The sequence below is a fragment of the Camponotus floridanus genome, unplaced genomic scaffold, assembly GCF_003227725.1.
Source record: "Camponotus floridanus strain SB8 unplaced genomic scaffold, Cflo_v7.5 scaffold4, whole genome shotgun sequence".
NCBI classification, from domain to species: domain Eukaryota; kingdom Metazoa; phylum Arthropoda; class Insecta; order Hymenoptera; family Formicidae; genus Camponotus; species Camponotus floridanus.
The window spans coordinates 4,349,224-4,371,137 of NW_020229547.1; the positions used below are offsets into that span (position 1 = coordinate 4,349,224).

The window sequence follows — 21,914 nt, forward strand, 5'->3', positions numbered from 1 at the left end:
TATAAATATTCTAATTAGGTATGTATATTGATTATGTAATATATTGATTATGTAATATTTGATATTTATAAGTATTTTTAAATCAGTTTGATTCACAGCAAATATTAGATTTGATAATTCAAGTTTATTATTATAATTTAGAATTCAAATTAGTAATTTCTGAAAATGCATAAATTTAAACAACCTGACGTCATTCTTTTTTGGAAAGAAATCAATCTTTATTATTATTACAAATATAAGAAATGAAATATAAAATTAAACAAATCAATTTTAATGGCAATACGAGTTATGTGTCTACATTATTACACAGTTATTTATTATACAAACAAATAAGCAGAAAACAAATCAGAATTTCATTTTTTATCACATCATCCCATTTGTGCTGAAGATCGCCCAAAAATAAGTTCGGAACGATTGCAAACTTTTCATTGTAATTTGTTTCATATTTATTTGTTTGTATAATAAATAACTAAATGTTAACTGTGTTATAAGATCAATCCTTGACCTGTATTGCTATTAAAATTAATTTGTTCATTATTTATATTGTTGATAACTGCATGATTTCGAATTCTCACGTAGTTAACATTGTAAGATTTAATAATAATAATAATTTAACAATAACAATAATAATTTTGATTTATTAGAATCAAAACACATTAGAAGATTTTGTGATAATCCTGATTATTACAAATTGTTCGTAGTTAAATGTAACTGTGGGTACACAGTTGATTGAATAAATAGAAATTCAGAACTTAAGTTTTTGAACAATAAAAAGTATAATAGAGATATCAGAATAAATTACAAAAGACGGTTCTGCATTAAGTATACACATATAATAATAGTAGCAATTTAATACTCATTTCAAAATTCTATTTAACGGAAGAATTCGAGGAATCAACCACTAGCAATCATTGTACATTTCATCAGGAATATATTGCGTTATATTTACAGTAAATATAATTTTAGGAAATTCATGTGTTAGAAAAATATGAATTGAAATTGTACTGTAGTAATATAAGACAAAAAGTAATATGCATTAGAAATACTTTTTAATTCGGCTATACTGGAAATATTGACAATAAAATAATAACAGGAATACCAAAAATTCAAAAGCATTATTAACAATACAGAAGCAATACAATAATAATGCTAACAATAAAATGTATTGAATTGTCGAAAATGACAATTACTGTACATTTTCTGAGTGGTGGTTGACTCCTCGAAAGAATTTTAACATTTGACATACAATGATACAATGATATATCTTCCTTATTTTTTAATGTAACGAATAACATAAAACAATCTTATAAAATAAAAATAAAAATTATTTTGTAAATATATAATTTTTTAATTTTGTACTAGATATTATTTCAAGCATATGAAATTTTTATACATGTATTTTTCCATATATTTTATATATGTTATATATCCGCCATTTAATGCTATTTATATATCTAAAAAGACGTAATGAATTTATTACTATAGATTGTGAAGGAGCAATTTTTTTCATGTGTGTTATATTGAGACAAAAATGTGTAAATTTATATATTAAATAAAGAATATTAAACAACAATTATCTCAATATATATTCTCTTAAGAAAGCAACGTTATTACCTTATAAGTCCAAAACTGTTGGAATTCGAATATATGTTTATTAACGTTTTCGACTTGTTTTCATGTCCTAGTTGTTGTATCAATTTTGACACTGAATTCAGTGACACCCTGCATATATTAACGTATGCAATGATTGCATTACATATAAAAGTTACATAAAAAGCTCCTAATAATAAAATAACACTGTTTTATATAAATATGCCACATTTAATTTATTGTATAATATTATGTGTTTGGAAATTTAAAATTGTGAATCTAGATTATAGTTGTAATCAAGTGTATATAATGATGTGAAGTATTATAATATAAAATGATTGTGACATTGTTAGACTGTTTCAGCATTAAAATTGTGCATCAATATTTACATAATGTATGATAGATCATAAGCTTTCGTGATCTTTATCTGATTTAAATTATGTTTAACGGAAGAATTTTAATGTTTTATACAATTATACAATTATATGTCTTGCGTTTTTAACATAACATAAAACAATTTTATGAAACAAGACTCACACACAAAGCGCTTTCATCCAAATATAAATTTTTTATTTATGTACTAGATAGTGCCTCAAGTACATAAAGTTTTTATATGTCCGTTATTTAAAAAATTACTTACATATTCAAAAAGATTATGTAACAGGAATCTGTTATTATAGTGTTTATAGGAGCAATTTTTATATATTTATTATATTGATTAAAATGTGAATATTTATATGTTATATTTTTACTCGTTCAAATAATATATTAACGTATGCATGATTATATGTACTAAAAGTAATGTAGGAAATTAAATGTTTATATTCGTTGTCGAATGACTTCTTTTATTTAATAAGTATGATTTGTAGCACAATTCGAATATCATGCTAAGAAGAAAACACAGTTGAATAAATGAGGATATTTCACATTACATACCAGACAGTCATAAAACATGATGTGATATTTATAATAAAATTTATACATGAAACATACGGCGAACACATACACAGATTATTTTAAATTATATGAATACATGAGAAATCGAGTGAGAAAAAGAAAGGGGAGGAGAAGAGGGGAAGGCAAGAAATACAGAGAGAGTACAGGAAATAATCTTGCTCCAATATAAACAAATTTTAAATATTTAAACAATGCCAATACCATTTTATTAATCAGTAAATAATATAAGACAATTTTCTATATACGGAATCTTTCATAAATTCATTTAAATGTTTTAGATATTCGGTAAGAAGGAAAGATATGAAAATGTAAAATCTTTCATTACGAATACAAGATTAATTTTTCAATCTGTAATGTTTAATTATAATTAAATATGGGATACATGTACATACAGGGTATCTGACAGTCCCAAAATATCCTATTAAAAATATACAAGAGTAGATTTCGTTAAACTAAATAATCCTACATTATTTTCTAAGCAATCATGTAAAATTTTGAGATAAAAGAGAATTAATTAAAAGAGATCGGCCAATAAGCGCCTAATCAGTGACTATTCTGTGAGATGTGAGGATGTGATTCTGAGGATTCTAGGTGTGATAGCGACGAGTGTCAAGTTGCAATAAAATGAAAAGTTTGGTCGGGTGTACTTACCTAGACTTTTGTCTTTTTGTTTCTATACGACATTTGTCTCTGGCATCTGCACCTCATGCACTCTAACCAAGTGGATCGTGCGCTCGTTGCGCCGATCTTCTTTAATTAATATTTTGAAATTTTACCTGGTTCTTTGGAAAATGATATAGAAATTCTTATACTTGACACTTTATTTCAGACATACACTGTATATAGAAACAAGATGTATGCTTCAATTCAGATGTTAAGGGCTTTCTAATTTCGTGTGTGTGTGTGTATATAAACGATCACTTGAACAAGAATATAAAATTCAGATGTTAATAACATTTGCTTCACAAATATTATTCGAAAAATATCGCACTTTGGCAAAAGTTATAAGTATTAAAATTATATGTATTAAGTTATAAGTATTAAAAGCTCGTTCTAATTCACCTTTTAAGCTGATGTTTTATCTACATACAATAATTAAAAAATTTATCATTTATTTATGATTATCATTTATTTATGATTTGAATATAACCAATAATTTCTAAAATCAAAAAATACAGAACTGAACATATAAGTAATGGGGCAAAAATTTTTTAATTCGAATAATAATTAAAATTAAATATTTGAGTTCTTAGGAATATTTTAATTAAAAATTCTAATAAAATTATAATTTTTGCATATTAATAATAAAAAATGAGAAATGGTTAAATTCATAATTTATTATTAAATTAATATAATATATAATATCTAATCTCAAAAATTTGATATCTGCTTGCTATATTGTTATTGTTTTAATTGTAATTTGAATGCAGATTGTCAGAAATTAGTTAAAAATTTAATAACATATTCAATAAGAAAGTATATAAATTTATACATAAATTTTAAAGATATATTACATAGGTTTTAAGGACATCTAATGTGATTTTAATTTTTAACGACTTTTATTATCCGTATAAAATTATTGATATTTTTTATGAAAATTCCTTCATCTATCATAAAATAATATTGTTAAACGAACACACCAATCGAACACATCAAGCATCAGGTAAACAGGCAAGTTAAGCAAATTTAGACAGTCAATATTTATATTCATACGAACAATCACACATCTTATCGCGACCTTTCCTTCTTTTTTCTACACACCTTCTATATTCTTCGTACACTTTTGCTTGAAATAATTCTTATATCGTATTTAGTTGTGCACGATCTGTGATACATAACGGACATCATGGCGTGGGTCTGGAATTATTTTACGTTAGAAAATATGTGTAAAGCAGAATGTAATCTTTGTGATCATTATGAGAGGCCTCGGATTAATAATCAATCATTTCTATTAGATCATCTATTTGAAATGAATAAGGAAGCTCATGAGGAACCTATTGAAAAGCTTAATTTATCTTCTCCAACTGGACGAATTTATTTAAATAATGTAAATTGGGATGAACATTATATAACAGAACAGACAACTGGTAATATACTCAATCCAGAACTTAAATGCAAATATTGTCCTCATCGAATGTTTATTGAGGGTGGTACGGAGGTTCAAAAAGAATCATTCCTAAAGTCTACACCTAAAATGAAATCACATTTAAAAAAAAAGCATGATATTGACCAAGATAGCTGGATTTCACTTAATGGATGGCTACAAGACAATACTGCTTATTATGAAACGATGACATTAGGACCGATGAAAGTATATACATGTAACACATGTAATAATGATAATAATGAGAGTCGATTCAACGCTATCATGTTCGTAAAGCATATGATTGACAAACATGGCCGTCAAAGGGAATTTAAGACATTTTTTTCTTGGGATGAAATACCAAAAGAGTAAGTAAAACAGCGAAAATTTAATATTATTTATTTACTGCTTTTGAATAATTTATATATTTATTTTGGATAATTTATATACTTTTGCATATAGTAAATGTATACCATGGAAAAAATTTTAAATTCAGATATATGAAATTATAATACATGCTTACGACAAATATTTTATATTTTTGGGTTAAATTATTAATTAAAATATTATACAAATTTTAAATTTATTAATTTAGTACTGTTGTAATCAATAATTTATGACATTATGGATAAATATAAATTGAATAAGTTTAAAAATTTTTTAAATAACCCGGCAGAAATTTTTGTATTTAGATGTGGAATTTTTAAGAATAATCGAATATTTCGGTTTTTTTATGACATTTTGATAATAAAGTATTGGATTGAAAAATAATAATTTGATGCCTTGATGATATATATTGCGTATAATTGAAACTAGATATACTACTAATTAATCCAGCAATTTTTATTTATATGTTGTACAGATTACATCCTCCTAGAAATGAAGATGTTGACATTAATTTCGATTTTGATCCTGACGATTTATTCGAAGACATTCCTGATGAGGCATCAACAGATAAGACTTCGAAAGACCAAGGATCATCTAGCAGTAATCAACCTTCTGATACCAGAGATAATCTTAATATCAGTCAAGGCAGTCAACAGGGTAACATAACAGCTGATGTTGTTGAGGGCTTATATCCAGTTAAAGACATGCATGTATCATCTAGTATTCAATTATTTTCAGATCCTAAAGTTATTCCCAGTGTCAGATCAAGAAAACGCAAAAATGACACTCAGGTAGAACAACCTCCATCTAAACGTAAAGCATTCAATGCAGAATTAATTATGGAAATCAATTACAAAATTTTTGAATTAATACTTGAGACGTATAACAAAATTAAGGAATTAATATCTGCAAATATGACGAATAACAAAATTAAGAAATTAATGTCTACAAATGAAAAAGAAATTCGTAACTCAATTTGCGACATCAAAAAAATTCTTGGAGTCAAATAAGATGTCAAAGGATTGATAGTTAATAGTATCGCTAATTCTGATTTTGATTACATTATTGACTTTGCTTTCATAAATTTGACGATTGAGGAAAGCGATATTGCTACAACAAGCAACATTAATCCAACTGATAAGTTCGACCTCTAGTTCCGAATCATGTAACCAATATTTAAATGAAGACGCAGGCAAAGACTCTCTTATCGATATGATTGCAGATCATTTTAATAAAAACACCGAAACAGTTCTTATTATAATTCAAACACACATAAAAATCTTGAAGGAGATGTTAGAATATGTCCGTTAATAATATCGCTACATGTACATTATTGACTTTGTTTTCATAAATTTGACGATTCGTAAAACGTTACCTGAAAAAATAAGTAAGAGAATTGCGGCTATAATAAGATAAAAGAGTTATATTGATTTTTTTGTTGTAACATTAATGCAAGCCGGCGTTTAACACTTTTTGGCCAATTCTAGTTACTGTCATTTGTATTTCTTTTGTTTCACAACATCTAGATTGTTCGCGGAATGTAAGATGTTCAGATGTTTAGAATGATATTAATTATAAATCAGGTAGAGTTTCTGCTCCATTGTTTGTAAAGTTATTATTGTTATGATTATTATTATGTTATAAGCTCAAAAGTAACACTGAAATGAAACACGAATTTTAATTGTACGTATACAATTAATATGCGTTTTAGTATTCTAATTTTATAATACTTATAACAATTATAAGTATAATAGTAATTATAATAACTTTAGAAACAATAAAAAGTGCAAGGGAAATATGTGCAGAACGATTTACAACTATAATCATTCATGAACTCAAGTATCTTACTATTCCGTGAGAAGTCTAGAGAAAACTACGAAACAAATGAAATGGGGATAGCAGACAAAATTGACTAAAAATGCAAACTAACCTGCATTAATGTAACACAAATTTATAGTAGAATCGATTGTTTTGCGAAATATAACTTCTTCTTTTAATCCAGTTTCCACTTGTCAAACATCGACAAAGAATTAAAGTAACATTACTTATTGTATGACATGTCCTATTATTAATTTTGTAACAATAATTTTGTATTGTAACGTATTGTAAGGAAAAATATTTAAACCTTTATTAGGTTTTCAAAACGTTACGTAAAAAAGTAAGTGAAAGAATTAATGTGTTTATGATGAGTAATTGCTGTATTAATTTTTGTTGTAACACGTGTGCGAAACGTAAAACGCTCAGGACTGTTAAAATTATAAATTACATAGTTCAAATGCTTGATACATTTACAGAGTTTATAGTGTTATTATTGCTATGATTATTATTATTATTATTATAAAGTCAAAAGTAACACTAAAATGAAACACAATTGTTAATCGCATATATACATACAATTAACATATTCTTCATTTTATTCGTAGTGTTCTAATTTTATAATAATTAATATTATAATCATAAATATAATAATTTTCGAAGGAAGAATGAAAAGTGAAAAAGAAATATTTTCCGTACGATTTATAATCATTGATAATTATAATCATTCCTGAACTCGAGCGTCTTATGTTTATTCGTGAAGTCTAGAGAAATTATGAAAAAGATGATATGGAGATAGAGAGAGAGAGAGTAGTAAACAAAATCGACAGAAAAGTAGCAGCAAACTAGCAGCTGCATTAATGTAACACAAATTTACAACTATATCTATTAAGTTTCGAAATGTAACTTCTTCTTTTAATCGTCTCCACATCAAACATTGACAAAGAATTAAAGTAACATTACATATTATATGACATGATCTATTATTGATTTTACAAAAATAATTTTTTAAACGTATTGTATGGACAAATATTTAAACCAATATTAGGTTTTCATAATCAATTTATTGACGCATTAATTGGAAGAAATGTAAAATTGTAATTTTATCAATAAAATAGCGTTTCTTACGTAAGCATAATATTGCATGTATTTAATTTATAATTATTCTAATACACTTAAAAAAGCTTGTTGTACGATATTCGATTAATTTATATTCATTTATCCGATGATTTACGTTTTATCGGAATTAATTTTTGCTAAATCACAAAAATATCCTGCAGGAATCGGAAAGCTGTTTCTATTAATATTTATTCTAACACACATTTGTAATTATGTAATAATTACGTATATTCTCTTGTAATTATTAATAGGTGAGATTATGAGCTGTGGATTAGCAAACTGTAAAAGTAGCAACTGTAAAAGTTAAAAAATGTTTTAAACATATATAATTATAATTATATATACTTATATATTGATATTTATATTTATACATGAAAATTAAACATTTTTATATAATTTATTCTTTTTTTATATCAGCTTTGATATTCTTTAGTACTTTTAGGTTTGAATAAATTTCTTTTTTCATATATATATATATATTAATACAGGATCTATGGTGCAAAGCAGATACGATGTTAACGCAAGGAAGATATATTAAATGTATAGTTGTATGTAGAAAAATCTTCAAGGAAAATGATAAGACAAAATGGAGTATTTATGGAGTACTTCTTCTCTTTAAAAAAGACCTAAATTTATACTTATACGTATAAGTTAAATATATATTATCAGAATAATGACTCACAATGTTGAAAGTGGCAATATTTAATATAAAATGACATAAGTCACTTCAATAAAATAAACATTAAAAATGAATGATAATGGGTTTTACGATTATTATGAAAATGCATTTAACCAATAAAGTTTATCATGTTATAATAAAAGATTTTCGCTCAATACATAGATATTTCAACATTTTAATAAGCCAATTAACAAGTTGAAATTTGGAGATATTTTAAGTAATTCTTAAATTTATTAAAATATTTATTCGATCTTTATCATATCAAAATATTCTCAACAATTAAAGCTACAAGATCAAATGTACAAAATAAAAGAAACGATTGTAAATTTTATCGATATTCTTGAATTATCTTCTCTGAATCGTCCCTAAATATAAATTCGTTTACAAATAATCGCAAAATTTAAAATGTTTGATATTTCTCACAATTATAAATATTCTAAATATTATAAATATTCTAATTAGGTATGTAATATATTGATTATGTAATATTTGATATTTATAAGTATTTTTAAATCAGTTTGATTCACAGCAAATACTAGATTTGATAATTCAAGTTTATTATTATAATTTAGAATTCAAATTAGTAATTTCTGAAAATGCATAAATTTAAACAACCTGACGTAATTCTTTTTTGGAAAGAAATCAATCTTTATTATTATTACAAATATAAGAAATGAAATATAAAATTAAACAAATCAGTTTTAATGGCAATACGAGTTATGTGTCGACATGATTACACAGTTATTTATTATACAAACAAATAAGCAGAAAACAAATCAGAATTTCATTTTTTATCACATCATCCCATTTGTGCTGAAGATCGCCCAAAAATAAGGTCGGAACGATTGCAAACTTTTCATTGTAATTTGTTTCATATTTATTTGTTTGTATAATAAATAACTAAATGTTAACTGTGTTATAAGATCAACCCTTGACCTGTATTGCTATTAAAATTAATTTGTTCATTATTTATATTGTTGATAACTGCATGATTTCGAATTCTCACGTAGTTAACATTGTAAGATTTAATAATAATAATAATTTAACAATAACAATAATAATTTTGATTTATAAGAATCAAAACACATTAAAAGATTTTGTGATAATCCTGATTATTACAAATTGTTCGTAGTTAAATGTAACTGTGGGTACACAGTTGATTGAATAAATAGAAATTCAGAACTTAAGTTTTTGAACAATAAAAAGTATAATAGAGATATCAGAATAAATTACAAAAGACGGTACTGCATTAAGTATACACATATAATAATAGTAGCAATTTAATACTCATTTAAAAAATTCTGTTTTACGGAAGAAATCGAGGAATCAACCACTAGCAATCATTGTACATTGCATCAGCAATATATTGCGGCAGTACAGTAAATATAATTTTAGGAAATTCATGTTTTAGAAAAATATGAATTGAAATTGTACTAGCAATATAAGACAAAAAGTAATATGCATTAGAAATACTTTTTACTTCGGCAGTACTGGAAATATTGACAATAAAATAATAATAGGAATACCAAAAATGCAAAAACTTTATTAACAATACAGAAGCAATACAATAATAATGCTAACAATAAAATGTATTGAATTGTCGAAAATGACAATTACTGTACATTTTCTGAGTGGTGGTTGACTCCTCGAAAGAATTTTAACATTTGATGTACATACAATTATATATCTTGCTTGTTTTTTAATGTAACAAATAACATAAAACAATCTTATAAAATAAAAATCAAAATTATTTTGTAAATATATAATTTTTTAATTCTGTTCTAGATATTATTTCAAGCATATGAAATTTTTATACATGTATTTTTCCATATATTTTATATATATCCGCCATTTAATGCTATTTATATATCTAAAAAGATTATGTAATGAATTTATTACTATAGATTGTGTAGGAGCAATTTTTTGCATGTGTGTTATATTGAGACAAAAATGTGTAAATTTATATATTAAATAAAGAATATTAAACAACAATTATCTCAATATATATTCTCGTAAGAAGGCAACTTTATTACTTTATAAGTCCAAAACCATTGGAATTTGAATATATGTTTATTAACGATTTTCGACTTGTTTTTATGTCCTAAAGCCGTTGTATCAATTTTGGCACTGAATTCAGTGACATCCTGCATATATTAACGTATGCAATGATTGCATTACATATAAAAGTTACATAAAAATTTCATATAAATATGCCACATTTAATCTATAATATTTCCTGTTTGCAAATTTAAAATTGTGAATCTATATTATAGTTGTAATCAGGTGTATATAATAATGGGAAGTATTATAATATAAAATGATTGTGACAATGTTAGACAGTTTCAGCATTAAAATTGCGCATCAATATTTACATAATGTATGATAGATCATAAGCTTTCGTGATATTTACTTGATTTAAATGACTATGTTTAACGGAAGAATTTTAATGTTTTGATATATAATTATATGTCTTGCGTTTTTAACATAACATAAAACAATTTTATGAAACAAGACTCACACACAAAATGCTTTCTCTCTCATCCAAATATAAATTTTTTATTTATGTACTAGATAGTGCCTCAAGTACATGAAATTTTTATATGTCCGTTATTTAAAAAATTAATTATATATTCAAAAAGATTATGTAACAGGAATCTGTCATTATAGTGTTTGTAGGAGCAATTTTTAAATGAGTATTATATTGATTAAAATGTGGATATTTATATCTTATATTTTTACCTGTTCAAATAATATATTAACGTATGCAATGATTATATGTATTAAAAGCAATATAAGAAATTCAACTTTTATACTCGTTGTTCGATGGTTTCTTTTATTAAATAACGCATGATTTGTAGCACAATTCGAATATCATGCTAAGAAGAAAACAGTTGAATATATGAGGATATTTCACATTACATACCAAACAATCATAAAGCATGATGTGATATTTATAATAGAATTTATACATTAAACATACGGCAAACACATATACAGATTATTTTAAATTACATGAATACATGAAAACTCGAGAGAGAAAAGGAAAGGGGAGGGAAGAGAAGAGGGAGGGAAGAGGGGAGGGCGAGAAATACAGAGAGAGTACAGGAAATAATCTTGCTCCAATATAAACAAATTTTAAATATTTAAACAATGCTGAAATCATTTTATTAATCAGTAAATAGTATAAGACAATCTCCTATATACAGAATCTTTAATAAATTCATTTAAATGTTTTAGATGTCGGTAAGAAGGAAAGAGATGGAAATGTAAAATATTTCATTACAAATACAAGATAAATTTTTTTATCTGTAATGTTTAATTATAATTAAATATGGGATACATAATACATGTACATACAGGGTATCTGACAGTCTCAAAATGTCCTATTAAAAATATACAATAGTAGATTTCGTTAAACTAAATAATCCTACATTATTTTTTAAACAATTATGTAAATTTCGAGATATTAATTAAAAGAGATAATTAAAAGGCCAATAAGCGCCTAATCAGCGATTATTCTGTGAGATGTAGGATTCTAGATGTGATAGCGACGCGTGTCAAGTTGCAACGAAAAGTTTGGTCGGGCGTACCTACTTAGACTTTTGTCTTTTCGTTTCTATGCGACACTTGTCTCTGGCATCTGCACCTCATGCACTTTAACCAAGTGAATCGTGCGGTCATTGGCCGATCTTCTTTAATTAATATTTTAAAATTTTACCTGGTCCTTTGGAAAATGATATAGGACTTCTTAGATTTGACACTTTATCTCAGACATACACTGTATATAGAAACAGGATATATGCTTATATTCAGATGTTAAGAGCTTTCTAGCTTCATGTGTGTGTGTATATAAACGAGCACTTAAACGAGAATATAAAATTCAGACGTTAATAACATTTGCTTTACAAATATTATTCGAAAAATATCGCACTTTGGCAAAAGTATTAAAATCAAGCTTGTTCTAATTCACCTTTTAATCTAATGTTTTATCTACATACAATAGTTGAAATATTTATCATTTATTTATGATTTGAATATAACCACTAATTTCTGAAACCAAAAAATATAGAACTGAACATATAAGTAATGGGGCAAAAATTTTTTAATTCGAATAATAATTAAAATTAAATATTTGAGTTTTTACGAATATTTTAATTAAAAATTCTAATAAAATAACAATTTTTGCATATTAATAATAAAAACTGAAAAATGGTTAACTTCAGAATTTATTATTAAATTAATATAATATATAATATCTAATCTCAAAAATTTGATACCTGCTTGCTATATTGTTATTGTTTTAATTGTAATTTGAATGCAGATTATCAGAAATTATTTAAAAATTTAATAACATATTCAGTAAGAAAGTATATAACTTTATACATAAATTTTAAAGATATATAATATATAACTTAGATTTTAAGGACATCTAATGTGATTGATTTTTAATTTTTAACGACTTTTATTATCCGTATAAAATTATTGATATTTTTTATGAAAATTCCTTCATCTATCATAAAATAATATTGTTAAACGAACACACATCAAGCAAACAGGCAAGTTAAGCAAATTTAGACAGTCAATATTTATATTCATACGAACAATCACACATCTTATCGCGACCTTTCCTTCTTTTTTCTACACACCTTCTATATTCTTCGTACACTCTTGCTTGAAATAATTCTTATATCGTATTTAGTTGTGCACGATCTGTGATACATAACGGACATCATGCCGTGGAGGTGGAATTATTTTACGTTAGAAAATATGTGTAAAGCAACATGTAATCTTTGTGATCATCATGAGAGGCCTCTGATATCTAATCAAAAACGTCTAGAAGATCATCTATTTACAACGAATAGCGAAGCTCATGAGGAAAGTGTTAAAAAGTTTAATTTACTTTTTCCATCTGGACGAATTAATTTAAATAAAGTAAATTGGGATGAATATTATATAACAGAACAGTCAACTGGTAATATGCTCCAGCCAATGGTAAAATGCAAAGATTGTCGTCATCGAATGTCTATTGAGTGTGGTACGGAGGTTAAAAAAGACACATTCCTACATTCTACGGCTAAAATGAAATCACATTTAAAAGAAAAGCATGATGTTGACCAAGATAGCTGGATACGAATTAATAATGTGATACAAGACCATACTAAAGATTATCGTGACTTCAAGAAATTAGGAGTGATTGATGTATATATATGTAAGAAATGTGATAATGGTGATTATAAGAATCGAGGAAAAAGTGCAATCATGTTCGTAAAGCATTTGCAGGACAAACATCGCGGTGATAAAGAACTTCTAAAATTTCCTTGGGCTATCATACCAAACGAGTAAGTGAAACAGAACAAAAATTGTTAACTTACTTCTTTTGAATAATTTATATATTTATTTTGGATAATTTATACACTTTTGCATATAATAAGGGAAAGGTATACCATAGAAAAAAATTTAAATTCAGATATATGAAATTATAGTACATGCTACGACAAATATTTTATATTTTTGGGTTAAATTATTATATAAATATAAATTGTGAATAAGTATAAAAATTTTTTAAATAACCCGACAGAAATTTTTGTATTTAGATGTGGAATTTTTAAGAATAATCGAATAGTTCGATTTTTTTAATGACATTTTGAAAATAAAGTATTGGATTAAAAAATAATAATTTGATATCTTGATGATATATATTGCGCACATAATTGAAACTAGATTATTTACTATTAATTAATCCAATATAATTTTTATTTTATTTTTGTTGTACAGATTATGTCCTTTATATTCTACTGTCAGAGATCCTACATTAAGCAGCGATATTGCTGATCGTCCAGGTTTCAGCCGTCAAGGTAGCTCAGAGGTTTCCTCGGAGTCAACTCAGTTTCCAAGGAAACGCAAAGAAGAAGTCTTGAAGAAGATGTCAGAGACGTTAGAAGAAGTCGTGAAGAAGATATCAGAGATGTTAGTTAATAATATCGCTATATATGTTAGTTATTAGAATTTAATTTTTAATTTCGATTTTTATTACATTATTGACTTTGCTTTCATAAATTTGATGAATCGTAAAACATTGAAAAAAAAGTGAGAAAATTGCGTCTATAATAAGGTGTTATTTATATAAATTTTTTGTTGTACCATTAATGCAGGTCTGAGGGTAGCACTCAGATAGAGGAACCTCAATATAAACGCAGAAAATCCAGTTCCGCGGACGATTCAGACTGAGGAAAAATAATTAGATACTGCTACAACAAGCAACATTAATTCAACTGTCAAGTTCGACCTCTAGTTCAGAATCATAACCAATATTTAAATCGTAACCAATGAAGACACCAAATTTAAATGAAGACACAGGCAAAGACTTTCTTGTCGATATGATTGCAGATCATTTTAATGAAAACACCAAAACAATTTTTAATATAATTCAAACAAACTTAAAAATTTTGAAAGAGATGTTAGACTATGTCCGTTAATAATATCGCTACATGTATTAGTTATACATGTATTAATTATTAGCATTTAACTCTTAATTATGATTTTGATTACATTATTGACTTTGCTTTCATAAATTTGACGATTCATAAAATATTACCTGAAAAATAAGTGAGAGAATTGCGTCTATAATAAGAAAAAAGAGTTATATTGATTTTTTTGTAACATTAATGCAAGCCTGTGGTTAATACTTTTTGGCCAATTTTAGTTATTGCTATTCCTACTTCTGTTGTTTCACAACATCTAGATTGCTCGCGGAAAGTAAGATGTTCAGATGTTTAGAATGATATTAATTATAAATCAGATAGAGTTTCTGCTCCATTGTTTGTAAAATTATTAATGTTATGATTATTATTATTATGTTATAAGGTCAAAAGTAACACTGAAATGAAACACGAAATTTAATTGTTTGTATACAATTAATATGCATTTTAGTATTCTAATTTTATAATACTTATAACAATTATAAGTATAATAGTAATTATAATAACTTTAGAAACAATAAAAAGTGCAAGGGACATATGTGCAGAACGATTTACAACTATAATCATTCATGAACTCGAGTATCTTACTATTGCGTGAGAAGTCTAGAGAAAACTACGAAACAAAAAGAGTGGGGATAGCAGACAAAATTGGCTAAAAATGAAAACTAATCTGCATTAATGTAACTCAAATTTATAGTAGAATCGATTGTTTTGCGAAATATAACTTCTTCTTTTAATCCAGTCTCTACTTGTCAAACATCGACAAAGAATTAAAGTAACATTACTTATTGTATAACAGGTCCTATTATTAATTTTGTAAAAATAATTTTGTATTGTAACGTATTGTAAGGAAAAATATTTAAACCCTTATTAGTTTTTCAAAACGCTACCTAAAAAAGTAAGTGAAAGAAGTAATGTGTTTATGATGAGTAATTGCTGTATTAATTTTTGTTGTAACACGTGTGCGAAACGTAAAACACTCAGGATTGTAAAAATTATAAATTACATAGTTCAATTGCTTGATACATTTACAGAGTTTATAGAGTTATTATTGTTATGATTATTATTATTATTATTATAAAGTCAAAAGTAACACTAAAATCAAACATAATTGTTAATCGGATCTATACAATTAACATATTCTTCATTTTGTTTGTAGTGTTTTAATTTTATAATAATTAACATTATAATCATAAACATAATAATTTTAGGAAGGAAAAATGAAAAGTGGAAGAGAAATATGTTCCGGATGATTTATAATCATTGATAACTATAATCATTCCGGAACTCGAGCGTCTTACGTTTCTTCGAGAAGTCTAGAGAAATTACGAAAGAAATGATATGGAGATAGTAGTAGACAAAATCGACAGAAAAGTGCAAACTAGCAGCTGCATTAATGTAACACAAATTTACAACTATATGTATTAATTTTCGAAACGTAATTTCTTCTTTTAATCGTCTCCACATCAAACATTGACAAAGAGTTAAAGTAACATTACATATTATATGACATGATCTATTATTGATTTTACAAAAATAATTTTTCAAACGTATTGTATGGACAAATATTTAAACCAATATTTGGTTTTCATAATCAATTTATTGACGCATTAATTGAAAGGAATATAAAATTGATGTAATTTTATAAATAAAATAGCATTTTTACATAAGCATAATATTGCATCTGTTGTTTAATTTATAATTATTCCAATACATTTAAAAAAGCTTGTTACAATATTCAATTAATTTATATTCATTGATCCGATGATTTACGTTTTAATGGAATTAATTTTTATTAATTCACAAAAATATCCTGCAGGAATCGGAAAGCTGTTTCTACTAATATTTATTCTAATGCACATTTGTAATTATGTAATAATTACGTATTTTCTTTTGTAATTATTAATAGGTGAGATTATGAGCTGTGGATTATCAAACTGTAAAAGTAGCAACTGTAAAAGTTAAAAAATGTTTTAAACATATATATATATATATATATATATATATATATATATTTTAAACATTTATAATTATATATAATTATATGTTGATATTTATATTTATACATAAAAATTAAACATTTTTATATAATTTATTCTTTTTTGATATCAGCTTTCATATTCTTTAGTACTTTTTGGTTTGAATAAATTTCTTTTTTCATATTTATATATATATATTAATACATGATCTATGGTGCAAAGCAGATAGGATGTTAACGCAAAAAAGATTTATTAAATGTATAGTTGGGTGTAGAAAAAATTTCAAGGAAAATGATAACAAAATGGAGTGTTTGTGGAGTTCTTTGTCTCTTTAAAAAAGAAATAAATTTATAATTATACGTATAAGTTATATATTATCAGAATAATGACTTAGAATGTTGAAAGTGGCAATATTTGATACGAAATGAAATAAGTTATTTCGATAAAATAAACTTTAAAAATGAATGATAATGGGTTTTACGATTATTATGAAAATGCATTTAACCAATAAAGTTTATCAATAAAGTTTATAATAAAAGATTTTCGCGCAATACATAGATATTTTAACATTTTAATAAGTAAATTGACAAGTCGAAATTTGAAGACATTTTAATTCTTTCAATTTAATAAAATATTTATTCGATCTTTATCATATCAAAATATTCTCAACGATTAAAGCTACAAAATCAAATGTATAATATAAAAGAAATGATTGGAAATTTTTTGAATATTCCTAAATTATCTCTGAATCGTCGCTAAATGTATATTCGTTTACAAATAATTGCAAAATTTAAAATGTTTGATATTTCTCACAATCATTCTAAATATTCTAATTACATATGTAACATATTCATATTTGATAACGTTATAAATATTTAAATCAGTTTGATTCACAGCAAATAGTATATTCAGATTATTCAAATTAAGAATATAAGATTTAATAATAATAATAATAACAATTTAACAATGGCCATAATAATTTTGATTTATAAGAATCAAAATACACATTGATTTATAAGAATCAAAATACACATTAATAAAAGATTTTGTGATAATCCTGATTATTACAAATTGTCCGTAGTTAAATGTAACTTTGAGTACACAGTTTATTGAATAATCAAAATTCAAGTTTTTTGAATAGTAAAAAATATAATACAGATATCAAAATAAATTACAAAAGATGGTACTGTATTTAGCATATACATATAATAATAACAATTTAATCCTTTAAAAAATTCTGCTTAACGGAAAAATTCGATGGGTCAATCTCTGGCAATCATTGCAACATTTCATCAGGAATATATTTCGATAGTACAGTAAATATAATTTTAGGAAATTCATGTTTAAGAAAAATATGAAATCGTACTAGCAATATAAGAGAAAGATAATATGCATTAGAAATACTTTTTACTTCGGCAGTACTGGCAATATTGATAATAATATAATAATAGGAATACCAAAAATGCAAAAGCATTATTAACAATACAGAAGCTATGCAGTAGCAATGTTAGCAATAAAATATATTGTATGGCCAAAAAATGACAATCACTGTACATTTTCTGAGTGGTGGTTCATCTCGAGCAAAGATATACAAAGAAAGTGCATGCGCGAGTAACGAGAAGGAAGAGCGCAATTACAATGCACTGCATTGAGATGAAAAGTCACAAAAGTCATCAAATTTTAATACAACAATTTATCTTCTGCCCACATTCATATATCGTATTGTCCATTAATCCCTTCAATGCCGAATCAAGCACGGAAATATTTACTACAGCCAATTTCAATAATTTTGCGGAAGACGAGATAAGATTGATAGAATAGTATAATGATTATAATATATTAGTGTCTTATTATTTCAGGCAACTTGATTTCGAAATCTATAATGATTGATTTCAAAGACTATGATCGGTATTCCTAGAACAGATCTAGTGAATCCAACGAGATATAATTAATCAAGATTAGTATAACGCGCAATCAACCTATTTAGGAATTAAATGAGCCGCACTCCCACGGGTGATGAGCTTCCCGAGGATCCGCGGGGGCAAAGGGAACACCCGCCCAGTGGAACCAGTCGCACGGAGATCTATCTCGCCCGCGGGATAATCCTCGAAACCCAATTATATTTTACTGCGACTCGACTCCGACTTCCATCCCGGCTCTCTCAACCGCAGAGGAACGAAGACGAACGAGCGCCGTTTAGGCGATGAAATACGGATTAGCCGTTATAACTGGAAATTGCCACCCTCTACTTTCTCTCTTTCTCTCTCTCTTTCGCGTCTTCTCTGTCCAATGCCATCCTGAAAATCCCTTTCGCAAGAATCAGGAAAGCATCGTCGGCAGCAAATCCTCGAAGCATTACTACTGGCGTAAAATAATTGTCCGTATTCAAAATTTATGTCATAATTACGCTGATAGTTAAGCGGAATAAAATTCGCGGCTCAGATAATATAGAAAGCATTGGAGTTATATAAGTGTTTGTGTGTATACGTATCCCCCCCTTCTCCCCCACCCCACTGTCAATTCTCATCTTAACTTGGATAAAGTTTTCTTGGCTCGGAATTATATAAGAGATTTTGCCATCTTTTTATTTCTTTTGCTAATTCATATTATCTTTCTAGTATAAGAGATGGTATCAGCATAATTATTGAGTACTGTTTTCGTATCATATTCACGACGCATCTCATACAATTAGGATTTAAATATGTATTACAATAAAATACTCTAAAAGACAAAATTATGATAAAATCAAGAGGAAAAGAAACATAGAATTTTTGATAATCATCTTAATTGTTCCAGACAATATGGTTGATATGAATCAGATGATTGAGTGAGAGTTGAGAGGAAAAAAGAATGGAAAAATTTTCTTCTTATTTTCTTAATGCTATTTTTATTCTGTGATTTCAGAGAGGATATCTAAATTAATAATTAACAGAGAGAGAATATTTTGTAAAAATTTGTAAAGTAAAAATGAGAAAGATAATTGAATAAAAACAACATCGAATAATTAATAAATAATTTACATATCTATACACTAGCTTGCCTTGTTGTTTACATTTTCGTGGATAATTTTGTTTTAATCATTAAAGTAATTTTCGCATTAGAAAAAATTAATTCGATCACGTAAGGCACGTTCAATCAATTACATGAGACATTCTAATTTTACGAAATTATGTTGCTTACAGCAAAGAACATTATAAAATAATTCACATGTACTTTGTAAAACGCATTGTGCGAAATAATGCTGGCACTCACAATGAGGAGGAAGGATTGTAAAAAGTATCACCATTAATTCCTCGCGTGCTCACGTACACACATACAAATGTGGGGAGCTGTTTTCGTGAAATTCGCAACTTTTCCCCGGGCTCTCCGCGATTCATCCCCTTCCCTCGCTCCCTACGTTTCGCACTTTACTCGCGAGAAACTTGTGCGCGGATAGCGCGTTGGTGCGAGCCATTTCGCGCCAATGGCGAAAACATAAATTCTCCCCAAAACTAAATTCGTCGAGCGTTAGCCATATCCTCGCCTCGAGGCAAATACTCGGTGAGCCACGAGCCAGGTCGAACTCGTTTGTCCTAACAGCTGACGTACGCAGTATGTATCGGGTAATTCATAATACAGTCACGATGCATGTATGATATACGCCATTTTGCTTTTCGATGAAACTTTCTTCGTCGTTATTTTTTACAATAGCGCTCTTTACTATTTATTTTTTACAATATAATTTTTCAACAGGTTATATACATATAAAAAAGGGATATGATGAATTTTAACATTGTTCTTTAATTTACAATTTACCTTTCAGAATAAGATTCTGAAACACATCTGCGTTTATAAATATATTCTTATGTCTATTTGATCTTCAGTAGCATTTAATCTCTTTATACTTTTGACGAATCTTTTTAATTACTTTAGGTCTACTTTGATATAATTTAATATTTCGATTTCTTCCCACGTATTTTAAAATTATTATAAGAACTAATTTTATTTTATCGAAGTTTGATGTACGGAATCTATGAATACTCGATAGATATACATTACATATACTGTTCTTACTAATACATGTACGGCGGTACGCGCGGGCAAAGGCGTGCCTTTTCTCTTTTCCTTGCTCAAAGAGTTCTTCTGGGAAATTGCCAAAGGCGATAGAAGTAAGAGCTGCATGTACAGTGAAGAGCCGAGAAAGAAAGACACAGGGGTGGCCTAACGAAGCCTGAGCCGCATGCCTGATGCATTTCATCCCGTCGTCGGTATCCTCCGACCCCTTTCTTCGTCTCGCATCTAAATTTACCGATTCCGACGTCGAGGAGATTCCTTTTTTCGCACGTTTCCTTTCTCGCGATTCGACCGGTCCAGTCGTAGACCGGTCCTTTCCCTTTTTTTTTCTTTCTCCCTCCATCTTTCCCTTTCTCTCTTTCTCTGTCTCTATCATTCCATCGATATCACATTCTCTCTTTATCTTCGAATGTTTCATTTACGTATGTTTCTCTCGATATTTTCCATGTATGTCAACATCCTGTCGAAGTAATCCATTTGCTTTACTTGCGCATTTTACTTTGTGAGTCGCATTTTCTTCTGAATTTTCATCGGTTTAGAATTCTCTCTCTCTCTCTCTCTCTCTCTCTCTCTTTATCTGTCTATCTATCTATCTATCTATCTATCTATCTCTTTCTCTTCTTTATTTATCAATAAGAAATTTTAGACAATATTTGAAGTAATGTTTATCCGCACTGGCAAATGCGATTGAAATACCTTAGCGAATATTATTCCGTATCGCACAGGAGCAATTTTTACTTTTTTATTCTATCCTTCATTTTAAAGATATATTA

General features: G+C 26.9%; 2 protein-coding genes across 8 annotated transcripts in view; one reads left to right on the forward strand and one right to left on the reverse strand.

The window, feature by feature from the left end:
- The window catches only part of LOC105259560 (teneurin-m), a 708,083-nt gene that overhangs the window by 377,276 nt on the left and 308,893 nt on the right, over positions 1-21,914 (reverse strand). The gene's annotated exons all lie outside the window — the stretch shown is intronic.
- On the forward strand, positions 13,347-15,033 carry LOC105254286. Its single transcript, XM_025411476.1, has 3 exons — positions 13,347-13,969; positions 14,406-14,597; positions 14,783-15,033. Exons 1-3 carry the CDS (start codon positions 13,362-13,364, stop codon positions 14,856-14,858), a joined length of 876 nt encoding a protein of 291 aa, XP_025267261.1. The 5' UTR covers positions 13,347-13,361; the 3' UTR covers positions 14,859-15,033.

Coding starts and splice junctions, on each gene's coding strand:
- LOC105254286 (XM_025411476.1), top strand. CDS start 13,362: ATGCCGTGGAGGTGGAATTATTTTACGTTAGAAAATATGTGTAAAGCA. Junction 13,970..14,405: donor TGGGCTATCATACCAAACGA/GTAAGTGAAACA, acceptor TTTGTTGTACAG/ATTATGTCCTTTATATTCTA. Junction 14,598..14,782: donor GTGAAGAAGATATCAGAGAT/GTTAGTTAATAA, acceptor CCATTAATGCAG/GTCTGAGGGTAGCACTCAGA.